Consider the following 15,188-nt stretch of genomic DNA (forward strand, 5'->3'; position numbering starts at 1 on the left):
TGATGAACGATGATGCCATGGTTACTATAAATAGAATTTTCTGTGAAATTCCTTAAAAACGCTACTCCTTCTACAGTTCTAGTTTGATTTCAATATAACTTGGCACACAAGTAGACTACACTAAGATACATGAAATAGTGCATCGGTTTTTAATTTCGATGAACGGTGTTGCTATGGTTACTAAAAATAGAATTTTCTGTGAAATTCCTTTTAAACGCTACTCCTTCCACAGTTTTGGTCTGATTTCAATATAACTTTGCACAAAAGTAGACTACACTAAGATACATAAAATAGTGCATCGGTTTTTGATTTCGATGAACGGTGTTACCATGGTTACTAAAAATAGAATTTTTTGTGAAATTCCTTTAAAACGCTACTCCTTCCACAGTTTTGGTCTGATTTCAATATAACTTGGCACACAAGTAGGCTACACTAAGATACATAGAAAAGTGTATCGGTTTTTAATTTTGATGAACGATGTTGCCATGGTTACTATAAATAGAATTTTCTGTGAAATTCCTTAAAAACGCTACTCCTTCTACAGTTCTAGTTTGATTTCAATATAACTTGGCACACAAGTAGACTACACTAAGATACATAGAATAGTGCATCGGTTTTCAATTTCGATGAAGGATGTTGCCATGGTTACTAAAAATAGAATTTTCTGTGAAATTCTTTAAAAAAAAATCTACTACTTCTACAGTTTTGGTCTGATTTCAGTATTACTTGGCACACAAGTAGACTACCCTAAGATAGATACTACCCACATAGAATAGTGCATCGGTTTCTAATTTCGATGAAGGGTGTTACCATGGTTACTAAAAATAGAAAGATGTTGCCATGGTTACTAAAAATAGAATTTTCTGTGAAATTCTTTAAAAACTCTACTACTTCTACAGTTTTGGTCTGATTTCAGTATAACTTGGCACACAAGTACTCTACCCTAAGGTAGATACTACCCACATAGAATAGTGCATCGGTTTCTAATTTCGATGAAGGGTGTTACCATGGTTACTAAAAATAGAATTTTATGTGAAATTCCTACTCCTTCTACAGTTCTAGTTTGATTTCAAAATAAGTTGGCACACAAGTAGACTACACAAAGATACATAAAATAGTGCAATGGTTTTTGATAAGTACATACCAGTAGAGCTACAGTCTCGACAGAGACGTCTGGTTTATTATTGGATTTATAACTTTAAAGCTCGTAGTTTCTATTGCATGTATGACTTTGATAGAGTTTGGTTGCGTTTTTGTGTAAATTATTTATAAAAATCATGTTGATTTTACAGCATTTGGTAGAAACAAAGCAAAGTAGGCCCCAATGCTTTAAAATAAACAAGGGAAAAATTAAATCTCCCATATATATTGAAATTAAGAAAAACGTAGTTTGATTCTGTCATTAATATTGACAGGGCTATCAATAATCAAATTTCACACTTTTCAAGCATTAAAATCACCGTTGCTATGGTAACAAGGAAGATGTAACCCAAATAATTTATGTTTGAAAGGACATTCATCTATACCTCCATGCAACCAAATATTAAAGCAAAATATTTTTTTTTCACATTCCACTCACTTTATATACAATACTCAATGGTTACTGACATGGCCTCTTAAAATCAGATGTTAGATCCGCTTTTATACTCGCTTTACTAACATCTGTTTGTATAGCCAATATGCAAGGGAATATAACATCTTATTTTAGTTTTTGAAGCGAGTATGCAAGCGGATCGGAACATATATTTTTAATTAGATTGAGCATCGGTAATCTTGTAAGTGTAAAACTGCTTAAACAGACAGACCAAAAAATGTTTTCCTATTGGAACTTGCCACGTTTGTGGTAAGGAAGTCTTGGCAAAATCAGTCGGAACTGCCTTAAGATTGGATGCTTTCGTATCAGCAATGGCGTACAATACACCAACAATGTGTCCACAAGATCCAGATCTACCAACTGCACGGGAACACTTGCTGTCTTCTCTTCTAAACACCGGTCCTTTCTTTATTACTACCTAAAAATGATTATACATGTATTAGAATATCATTAAACTACAATTATCACATGAGCTGACATATACAGAAAACATGCATGTACATATTCTTTAAAAATTGAATACAACATATAGTTATTAATCTCAGTTACACAAATTTATAAATTCAATCATAAACTTGAACATGGACAATTGTACTAGGTATCATTATTAAATATCATGTCAAAAACACAATTCTAGTTGGCATACCTCTACATCATGTGGGGACTCATTCTTTTTCTGGGATCTATAACATCTTGCTCTTATAAGACATCCCACATCACCATCCAAAGCATCTACTGTAAGTTTTAATTAAAAGGAATATTTATAATACTGATTTACTTTTTGCATCACCAGTGTGAGATATATATTACTGTATAATGCAAATAATACTCTTAAAAATAATGAGATATTGTTTAAAGTCGCTTGGTCCGATTCTAATCGCTAAAAATATATATATATATAATTGTTTGAACTTTTGTCAAATTATATCCCCAAAGTCTTTTTCTTTTAAAAGATATCAAAATTCAAAAGTAAAAAATAATTTTTGTTCGGTCACACAAAAAATTATCCTATGTTAATCATTGTTGATATCGCGTGAAATCACCTTCGAAAAAAATAAATTTATCGCTTGCATGTTTATATCATGAAGAACGAACCCGAGCATTTTTCTCACAACAAAGTACATTGATAATAGTTTTGCTCCTTCATAAAAATCATTTTAAATATCTGATTTTTCATTTATTCTTTAAATATGCATATTCAATATAAAAGTTACTATGTATTATATTCAATTAATTTCTTAATTTTGAAAAGATATATTATGACTAAGGATTCTACTAAATAGAGAAAAAAAATGCTCGGGTTTGAATTATCTTCATTATTAGATATATCCGATAAACTTATTATTTTCAAAATTGACTTCACACCAGATCTTAACTTCCGTAAGGAACGACTGTTTGTCAATAAGGTTTTTGATCTGCATTTTCCATGTAAGGATTGTTGTAATATACTATTAAATCAATCTTATAATTTATTTTTATACATTATCTATGTAATGAGGTACTTTTATTGTGGATGATAATATGTGCCTGTTTCGGGTTAAGCGGCTTTAAACTAAGTATAGGGATAATGATTAATGACTTACTGTAAGGGACATGCCCTACCTAGCATATGCATGGTTCATAAACCAAATTCATTGTCAATGTTGTCAATAATGATGTGCAATAATTTGAAAAGTTAACACGATCATGTTTTATATTATATAGCACGAAAAATAATCATGTATTAATTTGATAACGATTAGAATGGTGAAATAACCTTTGTTTGTTTATATTGTCGTGTGAAACTGAAAGTACAAGTACAGTATGTATATATATAGGGAGAGACTTCGAACACAAACTAACGTAATACTACAGTAAGCTCAAAGCGCATGCGTCATTTCTTTGTTGATCGAATTTTCTCTGGTTGAACTATAGTTTCTCCAACATGGCTGATATCGAGGACTTTTTTTATTTGTTTCTTGAAACTTTACTAGATGACGTAGAATTAGAGGGCAGATTTTCTTCTAATGCAGAAAAAACACTGCATGCGATCCAGTTAAAGAGAGACAGAGTACCGAAAGTAGAAGGATACGTTGTGAATGTTGTACAGTTGATGTCTGATCCTACATATATTGATGGTTTTAGAGTACATTTCAGACTAAGTAGAGAATTATACATTGTCATTCTTAATGAAGTGTTTGTTGTCCTGCAAAGAAATGGTCACGGTCCTCAAGCCACAGTCCCTCCCGACTAACAGCTGCTTGTAGCGCTTTTGTACCTAGCAAATACAACATCTATGACAGAGGTTGCATATTTGTTAGGAGTATCAATTTCAACAGTGCATGGGATAATAAAGGATGTTTTCAAAGCTCTAGGTCAATTAAGCAAAAGGGTAAGATAGTTCATACCCAAAAACGTATGTTGCATTATAAATATTCTTTTATAGAAATATTTTATAATAATTGAATATAATATTTAAGGAATGAAGCTTATTTCAACTTATGTTATACGATGTAACATAACTTGGGACAGTTTACGCTTTATAAACCGCGAAACTGACCCAAGTTTTGTTACATCGGATAACATAAGTTGAAATTAGCTTCATTCCTTATAATTTTATTCCAGTGTAGACAATGAGACAATATTTCCTCCGGAAATTAAAAAGACTTCAAATTGATCATTATTTTAAAAGTAACGTCAAGCGGAGTAATATACTTTTGACGTAACTCATTGTGACGTAGGCAAGTTATGTTATCCAAAATAGTATATGTTCCTCTGAATGATTCAGCCAATCAAATTGCTTGAATTAAGTGATATTAAATTATATGTGTATAATTTTCTAAATATTGCCGATAATTAAATGGCCAAATCCAGAACAGCAAAGACAGACGGCAGATGAAATTCAAGAATATTGCAGAATTCCAGGAGGTATAGGATTCATTGATGGATCCCACATTCAACTATCATCAGCTTTGCAAGGGGGGGGGGGGGAAGACTACTACAATAGAAAAGGATTCCCTTCTATACAGTTACAGGTTGTAGTGGATCATACACTGAAGATTATCAATTGTTACACTGGTTGGCCCGGATGTGTTCACGACGCACGTGTACTTCGTAACTCCTCACTATACCAGAAAGCTGAGAATGGAGAAATGTTTACACAGAACCATTTCATACTAGGTGATAATGCTTATCCCCTTAGAAATTTGTTGATAACGCCATTTAAGAATTTGGGCAATCTCACGAGACAACAACTTAAGTTTAATAAAAGACTTTCAAGTGTGCGACAAAATGTAGAGAGAGCCTTTGGGCACCTAAAAGGGAGGTTTCGAAGGCTGAGGGATGTTCCCCTCCATGACCACAAAGACATATGTACAATGATTTATGCAGCGTGCGTTTTACATAATTTGTGTGTACAATACAACGATGATGTAGATAGTTACATCGAACAAGTAAATGATGTTCATCCAAATCAATTTCAAAACATTTACCAAAATGGTCATGCAGGAATTGTACGGCGACTTCAGTTGGTTAACATTCCTTAACTCTCTTGTTATCCATTAGTCTGTGTATTTGACAGAAGCATTTCAAAACTGCATTAAAATGTTCAAAAATAAAAAAAATATTCCTATTTCCTTTGTATAATCAGCTGTTTATTCCTTCAAAAAGGAAACTGTACAGGTTGGTATGTTTGCTCGCTTCATGACTATAAAATTAAATACATATTAAACTCATGTATTTGCCTTATTTTGAAAGGATTTCTTTAGGTTTGAGTCTATTTTTAATTAAGAAGTATGAGAAAATAAAACTTATGCAAAATTTTTAGATTTAATCATCATTCAACAATATTTGAATTAAATTTGTATAACAAAAATAAACAAAAATATTATCTAACAAACCTACTTTGGTAAATAAAAAAAAAAAAAAAAAAAAAAAAATCAAAAAATGAAGTACATTGCATGAACCTATTAGGTGTGAAACAAAAAAAAATAATGAACATGAAATTTATCATTATTGTCCATAAAAACAAAATGTAAAACATAAATTCAGCTGAACATAATTTTTTTTCAGCTCAAAATATTTCCATACACAAATTTTTCCCCTAAGTTTTATTACTTCAAATTCTCAGTAAGAAAATATCCAAATGTATCTATTTCTTCTCAAGACTTCTCTCAAACAGATCCAAAAATCTTTTTCACTGTTTGATAAATCTTCCAATACCTTAGATGTCTGCAATTTCCTTTTTGGGGGGAGGATTTTAACACGTTTTGGGTGAATTTTCCGGGAAGACCTCGCTGATTTGCTAGGGCTTTCTTCTGGGGAGGTATCATCACTAGTTATAGCAATGCTACTGTGAAGTGTTGTACAGGGTTTTGCGGATGGTTTAGTGCCAAAACCAAATCGAATTCCTCTTCCAATCGAAAGTCTTTTCTCTCTGTTCCTGTCCCTGCATCTTTGATTTCTTTCCACCTCTTTTTTAAATACGGTGGAGAGCTCGTATGCAATTTCCTGCCATAAAATGCTATGGTTCCTCGTTTTTAAAAACAGATCCTGCCGCTCATGCCGTAAGTGGACCAACATATCTTCTTCTTTATCATTCTACGAATGCACATACCCAGGTACTGACTCTGATGTAGAGGGGACTGACTCTGATGTAAAGGGGACTGACTGTGGTGTAGAGGGCGCTGACTCTGATGTAGAGGGGACTGACTCTGATGTAGAGGGCGCTGACTCTGATGTAGAGGGGACTGACTCTGATGTAGAGGGCGCTGACTTTGATGTAGAGGGGACTGACTCTGATGTAGAGGGCGCTGACTTTGATGTAGAGGAGGCTGACTTTGATGTAGAGGGGACTGGCTCTGATGTAGAGTGGGCTGACTCTGATGTAGAGGGCGCTGACTCTGACGTAGAGTGGGCTGACTCTGATGTAGAGTGGGCTGACTCTGACGTAGAGTGGGCTGACTCTGATGTAGAGTGGGCTGACTCTGATGTTGATGGGACTGACTTTGATGTAGAGGGGACTGACTCTGATGTAGAGTGGGCTGACTTTGATGTAGAGGGGACTGACTCTGATGTAGAGTGGGCTGACTTTGATGTAGAGGGGACTGACTCTGATGTAGAAGGGACTGACTCTGATGTAAAGGGCGCTGACTTTGATGTAGAGGGCACTGACTTTGATGTAGAGGGCGCTGACTTTGATGTAAAGGGGACTGACTGATGTAGAGTGGGCTGACTCTGATGTAGAGTGGGCTGACTCTGATGTAGAGTGGGCTGACTCTGATGTAGAGTGGGCTGACTCTGATGTAGAGGGGACTGACTTTGATGTAGAGGGGACTGACTCTGATGTAGAGGGGACTGGCTTTGATGTAGAGGGGACTGACTCTGAAGTAGAGTGGGCTGACTCTGATGTAGAGTGGGCTGAATCTGATGTAGAGTGGACTGACTTTGATGTAGAGTGGGCTGACTCTGATGTAGAGTGGGCTGACTCTGATGTAGAGTGGGCTAATTCTGATGTAGAGGGGACTGACTCTGATGTAGAGGGGACTGACTCTGATGTAGAGTTGGCTGACTCTGATGTAGAGTGGGCTGACTCTGATGTAGAGTGGGCTAATTCTGATGTAGAGGGGACTGACTCTGATGTAGAGGGGACTGACTCTGATGTAGAGTGGGCTGACTCTGATGTAGAGTGGGCTGACTCTGATGTAGAGGGGACTGACTTTGATGTAGAGGGGACTGACTCTGACGTAAAGTGGGCTGACTCTGATGTAGAGTGGGCTGACTTTGATGTAGAGGGGACTGACTCTGATGTAGAGTGGGCTGACTCTGATGTAGAGGGGACTGACTCTGATGTAGAGGGCGCTGACTCTGATGTAGAGGGGACTGACTCTGATGTAGAGGGCGCTGACTTTGATGTAGAGGGGACTGACTCTGATGTAGAGGGCGCTGACTTTGATGTAGAGGAGGCTGACTTTGATGTAGAGGGGACTGGCTCTGATGTAGAGTGGGCTGACTCTGATGTAGAGGGCGCTGACTCTGACGTAGAGTGGGCTGACTCTGATGTAGAGTGGGCTGACTCTGACGTAGAGTGGGCTGACTCTGATGTAGAGTGGGCTGACTCTGATGTTGATGGGACTGACTTTGATGTAGAGGGGACTGACTCTGATGTAGAGTGGGCTGACTTTGATGTAGAGGGGACTGACTCTGATGTAGAGTGGGCTGACTTTGATGTAGAGGGGACTGACTCTGATGTAGAAGGGACTGACTCTGATGTAAAGGGCGCTGACTTTGATGTAGAGGGCACTGACTTTGATGTAGAGGGCGCTGACTTTGATGTAAAGGGGACTGACTGATGTAGAGTGGGCTGACTCTGATGTAGAGTGGGCTGACTCTGATGTAGAGTGGGCTGACTCTGATGTAGAGTGGGCTGACTCTGATGTAGAGGGGACTGACTTTGATGTAGAGGGGACTGACTCTGATGTAGAGGGGACTGGCTTTGATGTAGAGGGGACTGACTCTGAAGTAGAGTGGGCTGACTCTGATGTAGAGTGGGCTGAATCTGATGTAGAGTGGACTGACTTTGTTGTAGAGTGGGCTGACTCTGATGTAGAGTGGGCTGACTCTGATGTAGAGTGGGCTAATTCTGATGTAGAGGGGACTGACTCTGATGTAGAGGGGACTGACTCTGATGTAGAGTGGGCTGACTCTGATGTAGATAGGGCTGACTCTGATGTAGAGGGGACTGACTTTGATGTAGAGGGGACTGACTCTGACGTAAAGTGGGCTGACTCTGATGTAGAGTGGGCTGACTTTGATGTAGAGGGGACTGACTCTGATGTAGAGTGGGCTGACTCTGATGTAGAGGGGACTGACTCTGATGTAGAGGGCGCTGACTCTGATGTAGAGGGGACTGGCTTTGATGTAGAGGGGACTGACTCTGATGTAGAGGGCGCTGACTTTGATGTAGAGGGGACTGACTCTGATGTAGAGGGGAAATCAGTTTCTTCTGACTGACTGAATGGTGGAGGAGCAGGAGGGGGTGGTCTTTGGAATTGTGGAACAGGCTTCTGATTTTCAAAGAGCATTTTAACGACCATGTCTTTCAATGCTGGATCTAAAATATAAGTTCTTTTTAGTACATTTACATGTTGAGATTTTATCCAAATCATTCAAGTTGTCAAAAAATTACAATACATAAATTAACAAAATATCAGGGACATATAAACTATGTACATAGTATATAAGTTCCTGAAAATATGAACAATAGTTTTATGTTTGAGTTTTGCTTCCTAAAAAAACATTCAGGGGAGTCATAATAATTTTTTTAAAAAACAGTACGTCCAGACTGAAAAATTCTTTGCACTCAAATTAAGGAAAAAATCACATATCTATTTTTTTTTCAGATGAACATATAAATACTTTATAATCTTATTTGGGGTACAATTATTCAGGTGTATTTACCTATATCTGGAGACAGTATTTGGTTTTTCACATGCTCATCACATACAAGTGTGAATGAGGTGCAATTTGTTCCTTTGATGACAAGTCTCGGCATGCTGGAATATGATTCAAGTTCAAAAAGTTTATTTTGAATTAGTGATGAAACGTTTGTCCCCGACGATCGATTGTCGATCGTTTTTGGGTGTTCGATTCCGATTATCGATTACGTTTTTCATAATCGATTGTCGTCCAAATAAACGTGTACGAATTGAACGAAACCAATACGTACGCATTAACAATAAACGTAAAACGAGGTCAACTCAAAATGGCGTCCGAAGTTAACAACAACCAACTTCAAGTAGAACTAGAAATTTTCCCATATCCAGGGAATACAAAATCTGTTGTATGGAAGTATTTCGGATTTCTTGAAAAGACTGATGGGCCGCCGATAAAAGCTAATTTGGATATGACAACAGCGATTTGTCGTGTATGCAAAAAAAAAATATGCGAACAAAGGTGGGTCTCCATTTAGAATTTAATTCTAAACGGAACGATTTCTTTATAGACAATTAACAAATATTTGGAATATAATGTACTAGCCTTCTATTACTAAGGATAAAACTTGTGGTTTTTAGGAAACACGACAAACTTTAGAGTGCACATTGACAGTAACATGGCGGTGAATTAGAACCGAAAATAAAATCCAATATCCAGCCTCGTCTTGATAACTTCGTTAAATCTAACAAACCTGTCGGAAAAATAAGCCCAGAAAGACAGTAAACGATTGATGATGCCTTGAATAAGTTGATCATTGGCAAGGCTTTACCTGTGAGCATAGTCGACAACATCTACTTCAGAGCATTTGTGGAACTCCTAGATCCAAGGTGTGTATTTGTGTGTTATGTTATAGAAATATTAGAATGCAGACTTAAACAGCAGTTAAACAGTCTTGATTGTAAAATATTCATAAATAGATGTATAGGAAAATAAATCAAAAATGGTTGTACAGTAGTGACATTATATAATAAATATCTCAAAAATATATGATGTAAATAAACTCATTTCAAATAAAGCTACAAAAAATACTATAAAAATAAAATTTTAAAAAGTTTGAGATAACATATGGCAGATGTATGTAAGTAAGATTTTTTATATGGTTATTTCATATTTTAGATACAAGGTACCTTCAAGGCCAACTGTCATCAAACGATTAGAAGAAAAAAGTTGAAAGTAGAAGAACAACTAAAAACCCAGTTGAGACTTTCCACAGACATTTCCATTACACATGATGGCTGGACAAGCCTAAATACAGAATCTTATTACACAACAACTGCACATTTTATTGACAATGATTGGTGCCTTCAAAGTGCTGTTTTAGGTACCATAAAACTTGCAGGAAGTCATACTTCACAAAACATTGCAAATGAACTTAAAAATACTCAGGACCGTTGGTCCCTTCCAGTGCCAACAGCAATGTCAGACAATGCTGCAAACGAACAAAAAGCCTATGAAATATTGGATTGGAATAGATTTGGCTGCTATGGCCACAGGATCAATTGGTAGTGAAAAATTCTCTTACATTTCCTGAGGTTAGCAGAGTATTAGGGAAGGCCAGAACACTTGTAGGGTTTTTTCATAAATCCAGTAGCATGACATCTATGCTGCATGATAAACAGAAGCTTCTCTTCAGTGACAGTAAAGTAGGGCACAGGCTTTTGATTGATGTGGCAACTAGGTGGAATTCTACCCTGTATATGCTACAACGTCTCCTAGAACAAGCAGCAGTACTTATGGCTTTGGCTAACGACCCTTCCTTACCTAAACATGCCAGCACAACTCTTAAGAACTCCGATTTCAATTTTTAAGAATTGACCATGGTTAAACATTTGGTTAAAATTCTGTTACCCTTTGAAAAAGCCACCACAATAGTTTGTGCAGATCAACACCCTACCATGCAGAAGGTCCTTCCAATCGTTACAAAACTTATGCGGGCAACTGAGATATCAGATGAGGACTCGGCAGTAATCAAAAAGATTAAACAAAAGATGCAGGCAAAATTGAATAAAAGAACGCAGTCAGAGGATATTTCTCTCTTGGCTTGTTTACTGAATCCTTTTACGAAAGGACTGGACTTTGCACCTGAAGAGAGGGAAAGAGCACATAGTCTTCTTAGAGGATTTGTCTGTGGAATTACACTAGTAAAGAAAGAGAAAGAGGCACCTAAAGGAGCAGAGAAAGATACTGATGTTCCACCACTTCCTGCACTTCCAAATTTACCTGATGAGAACACTGAGGAGAATACTGCAAGTGAGTCAAACAGAGTGGAAGATCTTTATCAACCATCAACTGCAAAAAAAAATGAAGTCAGTGGACAATGATGACTGGCTGGAGGATGTAGTATGTACTGGAGAGAGTAAGTATGTGGAAAATGTAGCAGAAAAAGAACTTGAAAGATATATCGGTTGTCAGGTTGAGATTGAAGATCACAATTTAACCATCTTAGAATGGTGGGAAAAGAATGCTGTATTTTTCCCACGACTTTCCATACTGGCCAAAAAGTTTCTGGCTATTCCTGCTTCCTCCGTATCATCGGAAAGGGTCTTCAGCCTTGGGGGACAAATTGTTTCCAAAAAGCGATGCAGATTAAGCCACAATAACGTGGATCTCTTTATTTTTTTAATCAAAAACATCAAGTATTGGTAATTTGGTAGATCATGTGCTTACTTTACTGTTAATCTAGTCATTGTCACACATTTTTAGTTTTTAATCACTTTTTATGAGCAAATATGTTTAAAAAATTTTTGTTTCTTTGTTACTTGTACAACAAAAAGTTGTCTTCGGAATAAACTTAATAAAATTTTATTGTTAGTTTGTTCCATAAATGATAAATGCTATAAAAACATGGAATTTTGTACTTGAAATTTGAATTTCCAATTAATTGATCATTGATCGATTAAGCCTCTCCGATTTCGATCGATTATCGATTATGAAATTTTCCCGATTATTCAACAATATTTTGAATAGAACTCAATAATGTCAATAACTAGATGAAAAAATATGCCAACAACACTTGACCAGTTTAAATTTAAATAATATACTTAAGCAGCTTTATGAATAAATCTGGGTATGCACTGTGCATTTATACACCGTGTTCGGATAATGAATTTGAAATGTAAAGGTTATGATTCATACTTGAATTAAAACTGGATAACACGAAAACACCATGCACATAGTATACTCGATTCTCGAGTGTTGAAAACACTTTCCGATTCTCATCTCAATGTAAGTTTTTGTGATGATTAAAAAGTGTGGAACATGCGTCGGGAAAAAATTATTCAAATAAAACGTAATTTTTCTGAAATTCATTATTATTTTTAGCCCACTGAGTTTATAATCTAGTGAAATCCATATAAAGTTCATGTTTTGAAAGTCCTTAGTTCGTATACTTGTTTATTTTCTTATGTAAAATTACATGGTAATATTATAAAAATAAGAATTGAAGTCTATGTCAACGTCAAGTTTCCATGTTTTCCTATACCGCGATACTATGAGACTCTGCGATTTAGGAGGTTTGGGAAATAATTTGATACTAAAAATTTAGGCCATAGGTTGGTTTATAAATATCATTTGATGAAAGTTAAATTTAAAATATCGAATTACACTTTTTTATGCAAAAGTTTTAAGTACCGCGATATAATGAGACACCTGTATACATCTGTACGGATTGAACACATTTTTCTCACCTTTTTAATATTTAGACCTTCTCACTGCTTGTTTTCTTCAAAAAGTACCGCCTAGAAAAACAATTTTAAATTCTATCAACGTAAACAATCATTTAGCAGTCAAAATTAATCATAAAACTAAAATACACGGTTTCAAATGTTGAATTCTTACCAAAGGCCGCCATTTTGAACTGGACTAACCATTGAAATGAGGTGGGTAGAACTATGGTGAAAATGTGACGTCAGTCTAGTCGAACTATTGGTAGTTCGATTTAACCGTAGTTTCACTTTCTTTACTATTGTTCGTGATCGAAGTCGCCCATAAGCAGTTAGGCTTAGTGTCTTTACCTCTTATGTCTGTGACGTATTTCTCACTAAAATACTTATATCCTTTGATGAGCTCTTTTGTACCATCACTTTTAGCTTACTTTCCCACAACTCCCTCCACAAAACTGAAGGAAATGACAGGTACGGTAGATAAATCACGAGTCGATGTTTTGACTTCCAATTCGGACGCCATAGTTTCTACCGACGCTAGCCTCGTTTTGGATCCGATATGAATATTCATCACAATCTCATGAAGAAAGGAGTATTGGTTCCTAAATCATAATAATTTCGCTGAATTATTCACAGGACACGCAATAAATTTTCATGTCAATCACGTTTCCATGCTTACGCGTTGGACACACAGGGCTATTCCACCTATCGAAATCGCATCAGAAAAAAATCATCGCACCGTTAGCTGCGATCCATATCAAATTATATGTTACGATAACTTCGCAAGATGAATATATAGTCATTTACTACCAATATGTCGCGATTTTGTTTCTCAACGATTGCAATACGACAAAACGAAATTCGTTAGAAATCGCTAATGTTTCGGTAAAAAGTGAAAACAGATAAAGAAAAGTCATTTAATACAAATAACAAATAAAAATTACTCCAAAAATTATTTTTTATAGCTTAAAATATTAAAACAGTTTTTATACGCCCGTCTTAAGACGGGACGTATTATGTTATAGGCTTCATGTCCGTCCGTCCGTCCGTCTGTCCGTCCGTCCGTCTGTCCATTCTTGTCCGGCTCATAACTTCAATACTATTAGGCCTAGGATTATCAAACTTTGTCAACTGATACTTTTTGGGTAGACGGTGTGTCGCGCACCAAAAGTAGGTCGCTCTGACCTTTAATTAAGATGCTATGGCCAAATATGGAAAAAATCCTGTCCGGCTCATAACTAGAAAACTATTAGACCTAGAGCTATCAAACTTGGCAAAAGTATACATCTTAGGTAGAAGGTGTGTCGCGACCTATTTCAAGGTCACTGTGACCTTTAATTTTAGTGAAATTTAAAAAAAAAATTAAGTTTTTTAAATTTTAAATTTCGTAATCCTAAAAATGTAAAAAATAGAGTTGTATCCTTATTAAAAAGTATTAAATCAAGTAAAAACTTATTTTTTCATCATATACTTTACAGCAATCTTAAACAAATTTCAGTGTTAATGAGAGGAATTCAGTTTGTCCCATGGGCATAATTATGAAGCACTGGTCAGGAAGAATTTTGATAGCAGAAAGTTGCATGTCAAATTAGAGAGAAATTAATGAGTTTAGTGTGAGGAGGTTTGGTGTTATCCCTTGGGTATTGGGCAAATGGACAGCCAGCCTAGCTGTTAGATTAAAAATGGCTCTTGGTGGCTAGCTAAGTTTTAAAATGAATTTGATAAAAAGTAATTAAAACATTTGATATTGCATAATAAACTAATAATCTGATATTATATGATATTAATTAATTAAAAACTAATTTTATGGGGTGGGGTTGAATCAGCATTTCTACTTGTCCATATGAATTAAATATAAAACCTGTCTGGCATTAAACCTAAAAAGAAGTCATGGAGTATTTTATATGTTTTAAAAGTGTTTTAGGATAAAAAGTGCAGATCCATTAATATTTAGGGAGTAATGAGTAGACAAGCATCCAGTCAAAGATTAATTAATGAGTTCAATGTAGGAAGGCTATCTGATCAAGCGCTGCCTTATCTGTCTTTGGGGATTAGACAGAAGAACTGCTGGTCATAGCAAATGTCATTTGATGGCCAGCCTTTCTTTTCAAAATTAATGTGGCATAGATTAAGTTGTTAAGACTAATTTGATATTGTTTATTATGATGGCCGGCATTTGACAAAGTCTAACACAAACAGTATAGAAATCTGTCAGTTATGTAATATTTGTTATAAATATGCCTACAGCACAGGGGATGGATAAAGAAATATTTTTTAAAAAAATGGAAAAATCATGGAAATCTTAGAATCAAGGTTGAAGTGATTTTCTTGCAGTCTAAACTGTTAAAGATAATTGTGTAATATTTTGACGGGCGTATCATGCTGTGGCGTGGCACTTTATTGAATTATTCACTTACGGCAGGATAATCCCACTTCCGGTAGCATTACTAGCATTGACC

The 15,188-nt window shown here is 36.0% G+C and overlaps 1 protein-coding gene and 3 pseudogenes across 1 annotated transcript; 1 reads left to right on the plus strand and 3 right to left on the minus strand.

The window, feature by feature from the left end:
- Positions 1-1,748: 1,748 nt before the first annotated feature.
- On the minus strand, positions 1,749-15,174 carry LOC134241915 (uncharacterized; annotated as a pseudogene).
- LOC134241920 (putative nuclease HARBI1) lies at positions 3,519-5,151 on the plus strand (annotated as a pseudogene).
- On the minus strand, positions 5,699-9,125 carry LOC134241918 (uncharacterized; annotated as a pseudogene).
- Positions 7,181-7,802, minus strand: LOC134241914 (uncharacterized; the record flags this gene model as incomplete). Its single annotated transcript, XM_062723928.1, has 2 exons — positions 7,181-7,289; positions 7,333-7,802. Coding segments are annotated over 2 exons (579 nt in total), but the record flags the coding sequence as incomplete, so codon positions are not given.
- Positions 15,175-15,188: the final 14 nt, after the last annotated feature.

Source organism: Saccostrea cucullata, unplaced genomic scaffold (assembly GCF_032062105.1).
Source record: "Saccostrea cucullata isolate Sc308-1 unplaced genomic scaffold, CSIRO_AGI_Scuc_v1 ctg3604, whole genome shotgun sequence".
NCBI classification, from domain to species: Eukaryota; Metazoa; Mollusca; class Bivalvia; order Ostreida; family Ostreidae; genus Saccostrea; species Saccostrea cuccullata.